Source organism: Microcaecilia unicolor, chromosome 14 (assembly GCF_901765095.1).
Source record: "Microcaecilia unicolor chromosome 14, aMicUni1.1, whole genome shotgun sequence".
Classification (NCBI taxonomy): Eukaryota; Metazoa; Chordata; class Amphibia; order Gymnophiona; family Siphonopidae; genus Microcaecilia; species Microcaecilia unicolor.
In genome coordinates, this window is record NC_044044.1 from 5864002 (window position 1) to 5880723 (window position 16722).

Here is a 16722-nt window from a genome sequence, read left to right on the forward strand (position 1 = left end):
AATATTTACTTATCTTTCTTTGTATACCAACAGATTATGAACACTCCAACAACAGAGAGAGAGAATAATATATCTTTCACAGGATTCATCATTCTGGGATTCTTTAATCAAACTCACCAGCATGTCTTCATTTACACAATAGTTTTACCATCCTATTTTATCTCTATTCTGGGAAATATTGGGTTCTTAATATTAATGTTCTCTGACCATCGCCTCCACAAACCCATGTACTTCTTCCTCAGCAACTTGTCCTTCTTAGATATCTGTAGCACCATAGTCACTCTCCCTACAATGTTGGAAAGTCTTTTCAAAGGAAAAATATTTATTTCATTTTCTCTATGTATGGCTCAGTATTACTTGGTATCAATTACTGTAAGTACAGAATTGTGGCTTCTCACAGCTATGGCTTATGATCGTTTTGTGGCTATATCCAAACCCCTACATTACCACCTCTTGATGAACAAAAGGAACTGTATTTTACTTGTAGCCATGTCCTGGATAACTGGATGTTTGGATATGATTCCTTTAGTAGATTTTATATCCCGCTTTTCCTTTTGTGGCTCCAATGAGATTGACCATTTCTTCTGTGATCCCAATGCATTGCTAAAACTCTCCTGCGGTGATGCCCACAACTTTGAAATACTAGTACTTTCTGAAGGACCATTTGTGGCTGTCACACCCTTTCTATTAACACTATCATCCTATATCTTTATCATTGGAGCCATCTTGAAAATCCATTCTTCTGAAGGAAGGTACAAGACCTTCTCCACCTGCTCCTCCCACCTCATTGTTGTTGTTCTGTTCTATGGGACTATTATATGCATATACATGAGGCCAAGTTCAATGCAGTTACCAGACCAAGACAAAATGTTTACCCTTCAATACACAGTATTCATCCCCATGCTAAATCCCTTAATTTATAGCATGAGAAATAAGGAAGTAAAAAATGCCATGAAAAATCTAATCTTTAAAAAACAATATGAAAGGAAACAAGACAGTATCATGACCATATGAAACTTCATCATGAATCAATAGGTTTTTTTTGTTGTTTTCTTGGTTATTCCTGTTATTCAATAACTACTGTTATAATGAGGTTGATATTCAAGGCAATTGAATATTGATCTCATGACTGGTTAAATTGTTTGTTCGGGACTATCCACTGATATTAAGCAGCACTTATCTGGTTAGTGCCAGTGACTATCACCACAGATCACTAAACTCAGAGCCAGCTATTTTGTGGGTTGTCCATTGGTGGAGTCAGCAAATTTACGGTTAAGTGCTGGTATTCATCATTTAAGTGCTTAAGTTTAGCAGTCAAATTGGACTGCATAAAAGTCAAGCCAGTTCAATATATATTTTTTGATGTTACAATGTGATTAAGTGCTGAATATTGCACTTGGCCACATAAGAGATGGCCAGCCGCATAAACCTGGATATTCCATTCTGGTTTCCAGACATGGCCCAGCAATGAATATCCAGGAATAACACTGGCACTAGTTGAGAAATGCTTGCCTCTAATGAAAAACATAGAATATAGTTTTTTGTATGGCCATGGTAGCAATGGCCTTGGCATATTGGAAAAGTTCATGTATGGACATGCTAAGGCCATTTTTGCTGCAGTTTAGTGAAAGGATCCCTAAACTAGCTAAAATTCATGTCTAGAATTGTTGGACAGGCATATTTATCCCCTCTGAGTGATGCGATTTTCAACCTCTTGGGACTAGTACGCTCACTGGGGAGCAATCCAGTAAAACTCCTGTGAAAATATACTCAGAGGGTGGTTTTCAAAGTGATTTTCACACATGGACACATGGCTAAAACTCTGTGGGCCTAGTGTTCAGAAGAATTTATCTGAGGACCATGACCATGAAATCTCATACAGATAACAGTCAATATTCAGCCATGATTTGCACAAGTATCTTATGATGTGAATACTGTCTATGACCTGCATAAGTAATGGTGGCTGCCAACAATCTGGATAGGCATAGTTTTCTGCCAAAAATTTGCAGTTTTTCACATGCATATGTTTATCTTGAAAATTCCACCAAGGAAGGCATACATCGACATTTAAACTTGCTCTTTAATACACACACAGCTTTTCTGGGTTAATTTTCAGGAAGGTGTTACACATAAATAAAGTACCTTACCTTAACCATATCTCTATGATTGGGAATACCTCTGCTCAGTCCAGACAAACATACACATGCTTATATTCATACTTTCACCCATGTATCAGGGAGATGATTTATAAAAGCTTATTCCTTGTGGGTAGAGCACTAGGGATATGCATTTATATGAAAGAACATAAGAAATATCATTGCTATATCCTATGTCACTTAATGTCATCTTATAAAAAAAATAAGGGAAATGTCTAAAATTTCAGGATTTTGTTTCTCAAGCGGTCAGTACTGCACACTAGACTCAAACAGTGAAATGACCATAGGTAGGCCTGAATAGGTAGGAACCCGACCACTATGGACTCAGGCCCACTTAGTAGTGGCACACTCTTCTGCAGCTGGAAAGGAACTCACGCCCTGTCAACTGAAGATCTCCTCAAAGGCCCCTCAACTCCCCCAACATTAGCTCAGGAGTCAACATAATTTTCCAGAACTCAAGACATGCTTGGATTTCTATCTAACTCTTCATACAAGCTATCCTCTTACTCTATGGCGCTCATTTTAGAAATATATGTATATGTCTCAAAAGGCTGAAATGTACATCCGGGTGCTTGAAACAATCCAAATCCTGATTTTGCAAAGGCAGAATAGGATGTCCAACACTTCAGGACATCCAAATAGCAAGGGACATGTTCTGGGTAAGTATGGGGCAGGATTAGGGAGGGCATGAAATTTAGACCTCTAAGTGTGATTACCAAATGGGAAGAAACATCCATGACTAAAAGGATAGATGTCCTTATTTAGACCTATTTCAGGCACATCCAGGATACAAAAAGGTGCACTGATTGAGCACCTGTCGACTGGAAGGATTAAGGCATTACACTTCCTTGATTCCCCAGTGGTTTCTGTCTCCTCCCTCTTTCCTGAAAGAGAAGCTGAACGGGGATTACCAGGCTCTATGACTGCTACAGGTATTCTGGGAATTCTTAAGAAAGCAGGATTTAAGTTTGAGGAGAAGCCCAGTTGTTAGTGTAGTGGATGTAAACCAAAGGATCAAGTCCCATTTTTTTTTAAATTGTGAGCCCTCTAGGAGCAGAATTTTGTAGTTGGGATAGCAATGTTTAGGGATGTTAAAAGGGATAGTTTAAGTTGCAGCTATGGTAATATAAATGAGAATATTTCAAGCAGCCTTTATTTAAGGACAATAAATTTAATGGCTATATGGATTTTACAGCGTAATCTGCTTGTGTGTGAAACCGCCAGAAGCAGAAGCGAGGCCTTGATGTCACCGCAGGTCTTACTTTACAAGGTAGTTCATGGAATATTAGTACATTTGATGGAATAAATACGTGCTGCTATGTTGGCATCGACTAGTTTTATAAAAGGTAATAAGAAAAGCGAAGGTTGCATTGAAATATTGATAATAACATTTTTATTTGTGTTGGTTATGAATTTTTGATTGGTTAATAAAGCTGCAGCCGGAATTATTTCTCCAATTTATAAGGTTGTCGTGGAGGGGCATTTTCAATATGATGTCTAAATCTGAATTTGGACATGTTACACAAAACGACCAAATTCTGAACAGAAAAGAAGGTTATTTTCGAAAAAGAAAAATGCCTATTTTTTTTTTTTTTTCGAAAGTACTATGGACATTTTCTATTTTGGAAGGTTTGTGATTTGTACTTTTTTTTTTTTTGTCCATTTTGGAAAAAAAACGTCCAAAGGCAAAACGTACAAAATCAAGCCATTGGGATGTAGGAGGAGCCAGCATTTTTAGTAGATTGGTCCCCTGCCAAGTGATACAACTTAGAGAATTCTATCAGTTGTGTGTCACTTGGCACACTTAGGCCTGACAATTACAACTGGCATTCACATATTTTGACCCATTCACATGTTGTAAGGGGTCACACCTATCTTCTGGATCACCAGTTTGCACTATTATTCATTGGAATAATGGAATTAGAGCCAAGCACAACCAATTAAAGATCCTAAAATGAGGAGCCAAATTATACAATTGCCTTGATGGTCTTTAAAACAAAGTATTCTCATTAGCAAGAAAAACAAATTAGATAGACTTAAGCAAGAAATGAAAATGTCCCTGGTTATTCTATCAGTTTCTATATCTTTGATTGCCTCTACTCCCAAACCATTATGTCCCCAAAGATTTGACCATCTTTATTATCTGGCTGATATAAAATCTGTACTTTTTTGAGGAAGAAGCATCTGTATGTTGTATCTGAACATCAGAAGTCAATACAAACTTATTTGTTCTCATGTTATATTTTCATAAAGCCACAAACTTGGATGTCACTTAGCTCCACAGCTCATAAGGGCTGAGAAAAAATGCCAATATGTAATTAACTACCAAGTTAGTCTTATTGGCAGTGAGAAGAACATGCATCATGGACATAAGAGGTCACATCAGCATGTAAGTATGAATATGGATCTGTTTTTCAATAATAGAAAATTGTGTGCTATGACATATTAGAATATAAATTGTATATGTATTTATAAGCATGCTTATCTCAGACCAGTATTGGGCGAATTACTAATCATTACAGGATTCCCTGAGTTTGAAATGCAATGGTTTATATTTCTTGACCAAATCGATTCTGATTTCAAAACTATTTTTTACCATAACATAAAATGCATTTCCCCTATCTAAGAGTACTTTGTTCTGGGTCAGAATGTAAAATGGAAGTTAAAATAAATGACTGAAATTCTGGTATCTGATGGTAATTTAGATCACAAATGTAACTCTCTGACCACAGCTTTTGAAATGTGATTTTGTCTGTCTATCTCCATCTCAGAAGACTCATCCCTTCCAGTCATTTTCTGCTTAACTTAGGGTTCCTTTTACTAATGCACGTAGGTGCCTACACGCATCCAATGTGCATCAAATTGGAACTGCCACCCAGGTACTGCGTGCCCTGGGTGGTAATTCCATTTTTGATATGCGTCCAAAACACTTGATTGGTTCACCTTTCAATTATTTTCAAACAAAATGAATCTGACTGTTCTGGTCAGGGCTGGACTTCCACTCTGGGAACACGCAGGCAATCAGGGTGAAGGGAGGAAGGCTCTGATTGCCTCTTCTCAGTTGCAGCCTTGTCTCATCCTCAGAGTCTGAATCACTGCAGCACGACACCCAAATTGAGACATGAAGAATAAGAAGTGAAAATACATGTGGAACTATATTGAAAATAGTAGATTTTATTTAAATCAATTGCCACTCTTCTTATAGACTTTGTGGTAAATTTAATGAGTATCTTACTTAAGCCTTGGATAGCCTTACATGACGTATTATTGGGATGATCTGCATATTGCAAAATAGATATTCATTTATCTGCAATATTTGCTTCTCTTTGGTATATTCTAACAGATCTTGAACACTGAAATCATAAAGAGAGACAATAAGACATCAGCAACAGGATTCATCATTCTGGGCTTCTCTAACCAATCTCACCTGCTTGTCTTCATTTATGCAATAATTTTACCAGCCTATGTTATCTCTATTCTGGGAAATGTTGGGTTCTTGATACTAATGTTCTTTGACCATCATCTCCATAAACCCATGTACTTCTTCCTCAGCAACTTGTCCATCCTAGATATCTGTAACATCACAGCCACTCTCTCTACAATGCTGAAAAGCCTTTTAAAAGGGAAAGCATTTGTTTCATTTTCTCTCTGTTTGACGCAGCTATACGTGCTATTAACTTCTGTTAGTACAGAATTCTACCTTCTCACAGCTATGGCCTACGATCGTTACGTGGCTATATCTAAACCCCTGCATTACCCAGTGATGATGAACAAACGGAACTGTATTTTACTTGCAGCTACTTCCTGGATAACTGGCTCTCTGGATATGATTCCTCTAGTAGATTTTATATCCCATTATTCCTTTTGTGGCTCCAATGAGATTAACCATTTCTACTGTGATCCAAATGCACTTCTAAAGCTCTCCTGCAGTGATACCCACAACTTTGAAATACTAGTGCTTTCAGAAGGGATATTTACAGGCATTACCCCCTTTCTATTAACACTGTCATCCTACATCTTTATTATTTCCACCATCCTGAAAATCCGCACTTCTGAAGGGAGACGCAAGGCTTTCTCCACCTGCTCCTCCCACCTCATTGTTGTGGTTCTGTTCTATGGGACTATTATGTGCATTTATATGAGGCCAAACTCAATGTATTCACCAGAGAAAGACAAACTATTTGCCCTTCTGTACACGGTATTCATTCCCATGCTAAATCCCTTAATTTATAGTATGAGAAATCAAGAGGTAAAACATGCCCTGAGAAATCTCTTCTTTAGTAAACAAAGGAAACAACACAGTATCATGGCCATCTGAAACGTCATCATGAATCAATAGTCTTTTATTTTTCTCTTCTTGGTTATTCTTCTTATTGAGTAAATACGACTATAAGGTTAATAAAGTTTTAGAGTTTCTTTGTGCAACTGATTATGATGAGAGCAACTAGATACAATATTGCACACAAGCTCAGACTTAAACCTCTTTATGAATCTCTAAGAGGCACTTTTACTAAGGTGTGCTAATGGATTTAGCATGCACTAAATGATAAGACATCCATTATGGGCATCTTATCGTTTAGAGGGGGGTATTTTACTAAAGCCTAGCTTGAGTAATTTGCAGCAGGTCCCATTTTATTGCTATGGGCCCTGCTGAAGATAACTTGATCTAAGCTTTAGTAAAAGACCCCCAGAGTGTGTTAATCATTTGCATGTGCTAAATCTGTTAACGCACCTTAGTAAAAGGACCCCTTTGTGTTGAAGGCCATTCTCATTGAACGGCGTAGCAGCAACATTCATTGGCACCTTTGTACCTTTGGACCATTGCAAAGTTTCAAAGAGAAACGCCCAGTGTAGTTCATCTTTGAAATATATAATATTGGAAACACATCTAAGTATGAATATCTGCTATTTCTGTAGGTAGAAGCACAGGAAAATATTATACTTAAATAATATGAAATGTATTTTTTATATAATCATGTAATTTAATCATCAGTCAGATTAAGCCCCTATATGGAGGCAAAAACACATTGTAAAAAATTTTTTAGGTATATTGAAAGCAGGATGCTGGCAAAAGAATTGGTTGGACTGCTAGATGATCGAGGAGTAAAAGGGGCGATCAGGGAAGACAAAGCTGTAGCGGAGAGATTAAATGAATTCTTTGCATCGGTCTTCACCGAGGAAGATTTGGGTGGGATACCTGTGCCAGACATGGTATTCAAAGCTGACGAGTCGGAGAAACTGAATGAATTCTCTGTAAACCTGGAGGATGTAATGAGACAGTTCTACAAACTGAAGAGTAGCAAATCTCCTGGACCAGGTATTCATCCCAGAGTACTGATAGAACTGAAAAATGAGTTTGCGGAGCTATTGTTAGTAATATGTAATTTATCCTTAAAATTGAACGTAGTACCGAAAGATTGGAGGGTGGCCAATGTAACACTGCTTTTAAAAAAAGGTTCCAGAGGAGATCCGGGAAATAATAGACCGGTGAGTCTGACGTCAGTGCCGGGCAAAATGGTAGAGACTATTATTAAGAACAAAATTACAGAGCATATTCAAAAGCATGGATTAATGAGACAAATGTCAACATGGATTTAGTGAAGGGAAATCTTGCCTCACCAATCTACTACATTTCCTTGAAGGGGTGAACAAACATGTGAATAAAGGTGAGCCGGTTGATATTCTGTATCTGGATTTTCAGAAGGTGTTTGACAAAGCACCTCATGAAAGACTCCAGAGGAAATTAGAGAGTCATGGGATAGGAGGTAGTGTTCTATTGTGGATTAAAAACTGGTTAAAAGATAGAAAACAGAGAGTAGGGTTAAATGGTCAGTATACTCAATGGAGAAGGCTAGTTAGTGGGTTTCCTCATGGGTCTGTGCTGGGTTTATAAATGACCTAGAGATGGGAGTAACTAGTTAGTTAATTAAATTTGCTGATGACACAAAGTTATTCAAAGTTTTTAAATCACAGGAGGATTGTGAAAAATTACAAGAGGACCTTACGAGACTGGGAGACTGGGTGTTTAAATGGCAGATGACGTTTAATCTGAGCAAGTTCAAAGTAATGCATATGGAAAAGAGGAATTATAGCTACGTCATGCAAGGGTCCACGTTAGGAGTCAATGATACATTGAAACCTTCTGCTCAGTGTGCTGCTGCGGCTAAGAAAGCAAATAGAATGTTAGGTATTATTAGGAAAAGAATGGAAAACAAAAATATGGATGTTATAATGCCTTTGTATTGCTCCATGGTGCAACCGCACCTCGAATATTGTATTCAATTCTGGTCGCCGCATCTCAAAAAAGATATAGTGGAATTAAAAAAGGTGCAGAGAAGGGCAACAAAAATGATAAAGGGGATGGGATGACTTCCCTATGAGGAAAGGCTAAAGCAGCTAGGGCTCTTCAGCTTGAAGAAAAGGCAGCTGAGGGGAGATATGATAGAGGTCTATAAAATAATGAGTGGAGGTGAACGGGTAGATGTGAAGCATCTGTTTACGCTTTCCAAAAATATTAGGACTAGGGGGTATGCAATGAAGCTACAATGTAATAAATTTAAAACGAATCGGAGAAAATGTTTCTTCACTCAACGTGTAATTAAACTCTAGAATTCGTTGCCAGAGATTGCGGTAAAGGCGGTTAGCTTAATGGAGTTTTAAAAAGATTTGGACGGCTTCCTAAAGGAAAAGTTCATAGACCATTATTAAATTGGACTTGGGGAAAATCCACTATTTATGGGATAAGCTGCATAAAATGTTTTGTACTTTTTTGGGATCTTGCCAGGTATTTGTCACCTGGATTGGCCACTGTTGGAAACAGGATGCTGGGCTTGATGGACCTTTGGTCTTTCCCAGTATGGCATTAAGAGGTCCTTTCACTAAAGAGTGATAAAGTGCTAAACTGCACTAACATAGCTTAAAATAGCATACTGCAGGTCACACTCAATTATCTTGTGGTAACTTCAAAATGTGTGTGCTCTAAAAAATATTTTTTCTTGGAGCAGTCATGTCAGGATGGTAGATTCCTGTGCTAATCAGTTGGCATCGCTACATTACCATGCATTAGGGGGCCCTGTGGTAGCATTGGTATGTGGATTTGCCATGTGCTGAGGCCCCTTTTACTGCAGCGGGTAAAAGCCAAAAAAGGAAATGGCTGCACGGTCATTTCTGTGGGGAACTCGTAACGCCACCTATTTAGGTGACAATTTGGGATCGGGGCCCTTTTACTAAGCCATGCAAAAAGTGGCCTGTGGCATTGCGAGCGCGTCTTTTGGGCTTATGCTGGGCCAGTTTTTACCACATCTTGGAAAAAGAGCTTTTTTAAGGGGTCAGAAAATTGATGTGTATGAAATAAAAACCAGTGCGTGTCCATTTTTGGCCTGAGACCTTACTGCTACCCATTGACTTAGCGGTAAGGTCTCACATGCTACCAGGGAGGTAGGCATGCAGCACACGCCCACTGCCGTTTACCACCTGCTAAACGCCACACGGTAGAAAATAGAAAATATTTTCTACCATGCGTTTTTGGTGCCCACTAAATTCAGAATTTCCTCCCAGGGCACATGGTAGCTGGGCGATAATACTAATTTGGCGCACACTGGACATGCAAAGGCCCTTATGCACCTTTGTAAAATGGCCCCTAACAACAAGGCAGCAACCCCCTGGTGGTAAAAAAGAAAAAGAAAAATTTCTAGTTGCACTAGGAACAGTGGCGTTCCTAGGGTGGCTGACACCCGGGGCGGATCGCCGATGCGCACCCCCAGGTGCAGCGCCCCCCTCCAGCGAAACGACACCTCCCCCCCCCCCGGCGAAATGACACCCACCCCACCCTCGGGTGCATTTTTACCTGCTGGAGGGGTGCCGTGCACCTGTCGGCTTCGCTCGTTCCGGGGCAGAGGGAGCACGGAACGAGTGGTGCCGACAGGCGCGTGGCACCCCCCCAGTGGCATGCACCCGGGGCAGACCGCACCCCCCCCCCAGGAATGCCACTGACTAGGAATGGTGTGCGCTATTAGGACTGTGGTAGTGCCAGATTGGCATCTGACAATGCAGCGGTAGCTCTACTGCCACTTTAAAAAAGGTCTGCCATAGGCATAAGGTATATGAGGTATAAGAGGCTTTGGGAGGCTAAGCCTCCCCAGGGGGTTTAAATTCTTGATTGCAGCAGCTGCAGTGAAAGCCCTGTCTCTAGCCTTCCAGTTGTAGAAATTGGTGTAATTTGATTACCTTACTGCTGGGAGAGCAGGGGGGTTGGCTGGAGGTGTCCTGGGTTGCCAGGGAGATATTTAACTAGGATCATGAATTCCTGCACATGAGCAGTGCACACCAAACAGACTTGCACTGACCCCTGGAATTTTAAAACTGCTAAAAATGAGTTTTAAAAGTATTTGCATTAAATCTAATTGCAGAATTTAGGTGCTAGGAAGTGAGATTGGTATGCTATGTACTCAAATTTGCTCAAGCCATATGCAAATTAGTCCGTTTTTGGGAGGGTCTCATTTGCATATTTATGGGTAAAAATGGTTGGAAATGTTTACAGCCTTAATGTTAGGGCATGGCTCTGATCAGAAATGTGAAGTTTGATCGAAAAACGAAGGGTTTATCTAGTGTTTTTGACTAAAAATTCCCATTAGAGTGTATGTTAATCTACATTCAAATAGAGCTCTCTGTTTGGATGAGCAGCTCCTGTTAGAAAATCTGCCTGGTAATAGAGAGATTTGACTGAGACAGGATCTGCATGTTTGAGCTCCTTGTGTAAGAAAGGAAAGAAAGAATTATTGTTTGATCTAAGTTGACTGAAATTATAAAAGAGTGCCTGATTATGTGGTAAATGAGAAAATATGTGAAAAGAGATTGGTGGAAATTTACAAGTTTGAGGTTTCTCTATTGAGAAAAGGATCTGAATATTTCACTTGTAAGTCTTCCCTTCATTCCCGTCAGTGTCCCGCCTTCTTCTGACGTCATTTCCTCTTTCAGCGAGGGCGGGACACTGACGGAAATGAAGGGAAGGCTTACAAGGCTAGAGATGGGCTTTCACTGCGGCTGCTGCGACGGAGGCAGGGGAGCGAGGAGAATTCTTGGATGGCTGGAGGGGGGCGGGGGAGAGGAGAGAATCACTGGGTGGGTGTGGATAGCTGGAGGGGGGCAGGGGAGAGGAGAGAATCATTGGGTGGGTGTGGATGGCTGGAGGGGGGCAGGGGAGAGGAGATAATTGCCGGGTTGGTGTGGATGGCTGGAGGAGGGCAGGGGAGAGGAGAGTTGCTGGACATGAATGGAGGAGAGGGAAGGGAGAGCGAAGAAATGCTGGACATGGATGGAGGGGAGGGAAGAGTGAGGAAGGAGATGAGATGAGGGAAAAGGAAGAGAGAAAAACTGCACATGGATGAAGAAAATAGGCAGAAGCTGGATCCACTGGCAGTCAAGTCTGCGGAGGACCCAGCTTTTACTTACGGATGTAGGGCAAGAAATGAAGAAGAAAGGCGGAAAGTAAAGAAATAAATTGAAAGGAAGCCTTGGAAACTGAGTTAAGAGGACAGATAGCAGCAGAATTGGATACTGGGCCAGCATGATCAGAAAAACAAAGTCACCAGACAACAAAGGTAGAAAAGATAATTTTATTTTCATTATAGTGTTTGGAATATGTCCACTTTGAGAATCAGGTGCTCAACATTAAAATTTTAGATTTATTTACTTTTTTATGGCATTTTAGCACACATTAAACATGGATTAGGATGTTTTGTAGTGCTACATGAGAACTGTGATATTATGATCCCTTGTTTCATATTGTTGATGGTCTGCATTTTCCGTATGGGTGGTATATTGGTGTATTAGGTTCTGCCCAGTGTAATATTTATGGTACCGTAAGGTTCTGAGTGTGTTTTTGCACAAAGTTGTGCATAGTGTTTTGCAGTTCAGCAATTGTGGTTAGAATATGCTTTGAGCAACCAATTTATTCTTTGACATATGATACATATCTAATATCTAAATTTAATAAAAGGTATTAATTGTGACTTTTATTTTTATTTATTTATTTTTTCTGTGTAATCAGACAAGTATTGATTTAAGCTCCACCCCTGGCCCCACCCCTAACCCCACCCACTTTAGCCTCCCCAAACAGTTGGGCCACCGACCGCCTATGAGGTCTGCTAACTAAAAAGGTCCACCGCTATCTCCAGACTCCGTTCCTTTTATCTTGCCACACCTTACGCCTGGAATAGACTTCCTGAGCCGCTACGTCAAGCTTCATCTCTGGCCGCCTTCAAATCCGGGCTAAAGGCCCACCTGTTTGATGTTGCTTTTGACTCCTAACTTTTCACTTGTTCGTAACCTTTATCTGGTCTTCCTCTCTTCAATAGTCCCTTATCCCTATGTGTCCTATTTGTCTGTCCTACCCTTATCCCTTATTTGTCCTGTCTGTCTGTCTTGAATTAGATTGTAAGCTCTCTTGAGCAGGGACTGTCTCTTCTTCATCTTCAATTGTGAAGCGCTGCGTACGACTGATAGCACTATAGAAATGATTTGAAGTAGTAGTAGTAGTCTGCTAACAGTTTAGCACAGGATTACCATGTGAGCCCTTGCTGCCTGCAAAATAGGTATCGATAAGTGCTGATGTAGTAATATTTTTATTGGCTGCATGCTAATAGCAATATTACCCCATGGCCATTAATATATTTAAAAATGGAAAATTGGCCTTTTTAGTACTGTGGTAAAATGGCCTTACTACAATTTATAATTTACCATTTATTTATACTTAAATGCCACTAGCACTAAAGGTCAGAGTGGTTTTCAATACGAAAATGTCAAGACAGTCACATGAGAATGCAATTTACAAAATCCAGAACTTCAATTAAATTACAGAATATTCCTGAAAGTAATGATTTCAGCATCTCCTTAAAAATATATATCAAGAATTATTAACGAACCTAAACATACTCAATCTACAATTTTCAATATGGGAAAAACTTGTGCAAGGCCACACCAAGGTCAGTTTTTGCCACAGCTTAGTAAAAGGACATATAAAAGAGCTAAAACTCTCTGGGCCCTGTTTACTAAGCCACGCTGTAGACGTGCAAACTTTTTGGTATGCACTAAAAATGAGCACACGCTAATGAAAGAGTCACCTATTATATTCCTATTGGTGTTAGCGTGTGCTCATTTTTAGCTCACTAAAAAGTTAGCACACCTACAGCATGGCTTAGTAAACAGGGCCATCTGACTAGAATTGTTGGACAGGTACATTTATCCCCTGAGAGTGAGGCAATTTTCAACCTCTGGGGCAGTGGCATTCCTAGGGCGGCTGACACCCGGGGCAGATCGTCGATGCGCCCCCCCCCCCCCCGGCGAAATGACACCTCTCCCCCCCCCAGCGAAAAGACACCTCCCCCGGCGAAACGACACCCCCCCGGGTGCATTTTTACCTGCTGAGGGGGTGCCACGCGCCTGTCGGCTTTATTCTTTCCATGCTTCCTCTGCCCCGGAACAGGAAGTAACCTGTTCCAGGGCAGAGGGAGCACAGAACGAGCGGAGCAGACAGGCGTGCGGCACCCCCCCCCCCCCCCAGCGGCATGCACCCGGGGTGGGCCGCACCCACCGCCCCCCCCCCCCTAGGAACACCACTGCTTTGGGGTTAGTCAGCTTATTGGGGAGTTTGCGAGTAAGATTCCTGTGAAAGTGTAACTCAAATTAAGGGTGGTTTTCTATGTGATTTTTACAAGTGAACATGTGTTTACCCAAGTTTGTCATCTGTCAAAACTTTACCCTCCCTTAATATGGCTAAGACTCCATGGGCCTGATATGCAGAAGAATGTATCTGAGTTGGAAAGGTTTCTACCTGGATAAGTCCCACTCATCTGAGTATATGTGGATTTTCAGTTTTATTTACCTGAATTTTGCTGCTGAAAATTGGGTCAACCCACTTTTGCACTATTTGGGCAGATCCTGGGCCATCTAGGGAAAAGTTTTCACAGCAAGCATGTTTTGATCTACATTCAGAGATGGCTTTCTGAGGAGACTATCCGCATTATTTTCGAAAGAGAAAGACGTCCATATTTCGACCCAAATCGGGAGATGGGCGTCTTTCTCCCGTGGGCGCCCAAATCGGTATAATCTAAAGACGATTTTGGGCGTCTTCAACTGCAATCCGTCGTGGAAACGGCCAAAGTTGACGGGGGCGTGTCGGAGGCGTGGTGAAGGCGGGACTGGGGAGTGTTTATCAGCCGAGGAAAGATGGGGGTCCTCGGTCAAAAATCGAAAAAAGAAAGGCGTTTTTAGCGTGAAATTGGGTCATTTTTTGGACCCTTTTTTTTTCACGAACAAGTCCCAAAAAAGTGCCCTAAATGACCAGATGACCACCGGAAGGAATCGGGGATGACCACCCCTGACTGCCCCAGTGATCACTAAACCCCTCCCACCCAAAATAAACAACTTTAAAAACTTTTTTTCCAGCCTATATGACAGCGTCAAATGTCATACTCAGCTCTATCACAGCAGTATGCAGGTCCCTGCAGCAATTGTTAGTGGGTGCAAATGACTTCATCCAGGTGGACCCAGGCCCATCCCCCCCTACCTGTTACACTTGTGGTGGTAAATGGGAGCCCTCCAAACCGCCCCCAAAACCCACTGTACCCACATCTTGGTGCCCCCTTCAGCCATAAATGCTATGGTAATTGTGTAGAGTTGTGGGCAGTGGGTTTTGGGGGGGGATTTGGGGAACTCAGCACCCAAGGGAAGGGAGCCCATTTTTTCAGAAAATATGGTTTGTCCCGCCCCTTCATGTACCCGTTCTCGGAGAAAGACGCCCATGGAGTTGGGCGTTCGCATTCGATTATGCCCCTTATTTGTCGGCTACCCTCTGGAAATCCCGCCAACTTGTGGTCTGTGTTTTGCCCTGCAACCTGGGCAAAGGACCCAGAAGGTCACGCTGTATGCTCTGCTTCAGCCAATTTTGAAGATTCGGGCTATGTAGGGACCTGGAATCCCTAAGGTGGAGATTCCGCCGAATACAGAGGGAGAGCCCAGGAATGATAAGCAGCATGCAACAGCGCCTCAGGGCTCGACATAAGTATTATAAACAGGGCACCTGTAGTCATTTGTAAATGTAATTATTTAATAATGCAAATGTCATGTACAATATCAGTTTCCATGTGGCTAATAGGCAAATAGTAAGTCATAACACTTCTGTCCCAGATCAAGGCCTGAGGTTGCAGCTACCCTCCCATGAGTGTGGCTGCAATTTCCAACTAACCTCCTCTGAGATGAATGATATGACATGCAAAAGAATGGTTGACATTGCAACAGGTATGGCAGGGAAGGATCCTCACTTCTGTATCCCTCTTTCTGGGGTCAATACTGTTTCATGGTATTCCTGCCTGAGGTCTTGCTCATAGCATGATTTTAAAGTAATGTAAAGAAATAGTGCTTCCACCCCCCCCCCCCCCCAAAAAAAAAAACAAACAACAACCCCTGGCTATCCAACCATAGTCACAACTCAAAATGCTTACATGCTGCTGAGGAATGAGTGTGCCCTGCCAACACATCCTGTGTACTCCTTGTCAGACCAGCTTCCAGGGTTTCCTGTCATGTCATCTCATGCATCTCACACCCCAGGCATATACTCCAGGGCTCACCACTGACCACACCTTTCCCCATCCCTGCCTCATAGGATGTCACTTTTCGAATATTCTACCTGATGCCAAGCTTTCTACTTTTTTTAATAACATCTGAGCCTTGTGTCTATTGTTTATCATTAGATTTGGGCTTTGAATACAGATCTATAGATGAAAAGGAGGTCCCATTACATATATCTAAATACCAGAGTGCTATTTTTCCATACTTCATAGCAAGAGTGTACATTCCTTAATTACCTGCCCCAATGCAACTGAAGCTTTTACCTCCTCAGTGCATGTAAATGGTTTCATCCCTGTGTGGATTCTCTGATGCTATGTGAGGCTTTCTTGCTAACCAAAGCTTTTACTACACTCAGGACATGTAAATTGTTTCTCTTCCATGTGGACTTTCTGATGCACTTTGAGATTTAAATTACAACCAAAGTTTTTACCACACTTAGAACATGTGCATGGTTTCACTTTATTGTGGATTTTCTTGTGTATTTGGTACGTTTTGCATTTGGATTTAGTTGTTTGAAAATGGACCAAAAAATAAAACATCCAAATCACAAAACATTTTTCCAAATAGCATTTTCAAAAAGATAGCAGGAGAGGATCTCCCTCCCCCACCCACAGCCTATGCCAATGTTGCCACAGAGGAAGAAGGGGGGCACATCATGAGCAGAGACCATCCAGCCAGAGGAGGCAGTTGCTGTGCCTTGCAATCCCATTGCTGTGCCACAATGTGCAGCTCGAGGATTACCAGCATCAGAAATTGGAGCTGCAAAAATTAGGGGTACAGGAATAGTGGGTTGTGGAGAGACCTGGAGGAAGACAATGCTGAGGGTTTCCCGGTGGAGGAGGTATAGTTTTGGCTGATCCATGTTGCACTTACCTAGGAGCCATCTGCCGATGATCTCCCCTCGGTCAAACCTGCAGAAGATTCCTGAGTGCTGTAATAT

The 16722-nt window shown here is 41.4% G+C and overlaps 2 protein-coding genes across 2 annotated transcripts; both read left to right on the forward strand.

The window, feature by feature from the left end:
* The first annotated feature begins 402 nt into the window (after positions 1-402).
* Positions 403-1014, forward strand: LOC115458214 (olfactory receptor 1019-like). Its single transcript, XM_030188074.1, has one exon. The coding sequence runs from the start codon at positions 403-405 to the stop codon at positions 1012-1014; it is 612 nt and encodes a 203-aa protein (XP_030043934.1).
* A 4854-nt stretch (positions 1015-5868) lies between these two features.
* LOC115458215 (olfactory receptor 1020-like) lies at positions 5869-6474 on the forward strand. The gene has a single exon (XM_030188075.1). It carries the CDS (start codon positions 5869-5871, stop codon positions 6472-6474), a length of 606 nt encoding a protein of 201 aa, XP_030043935.1.
* Positions 6475-16722: the final 10248 nt, after the last annotated feature.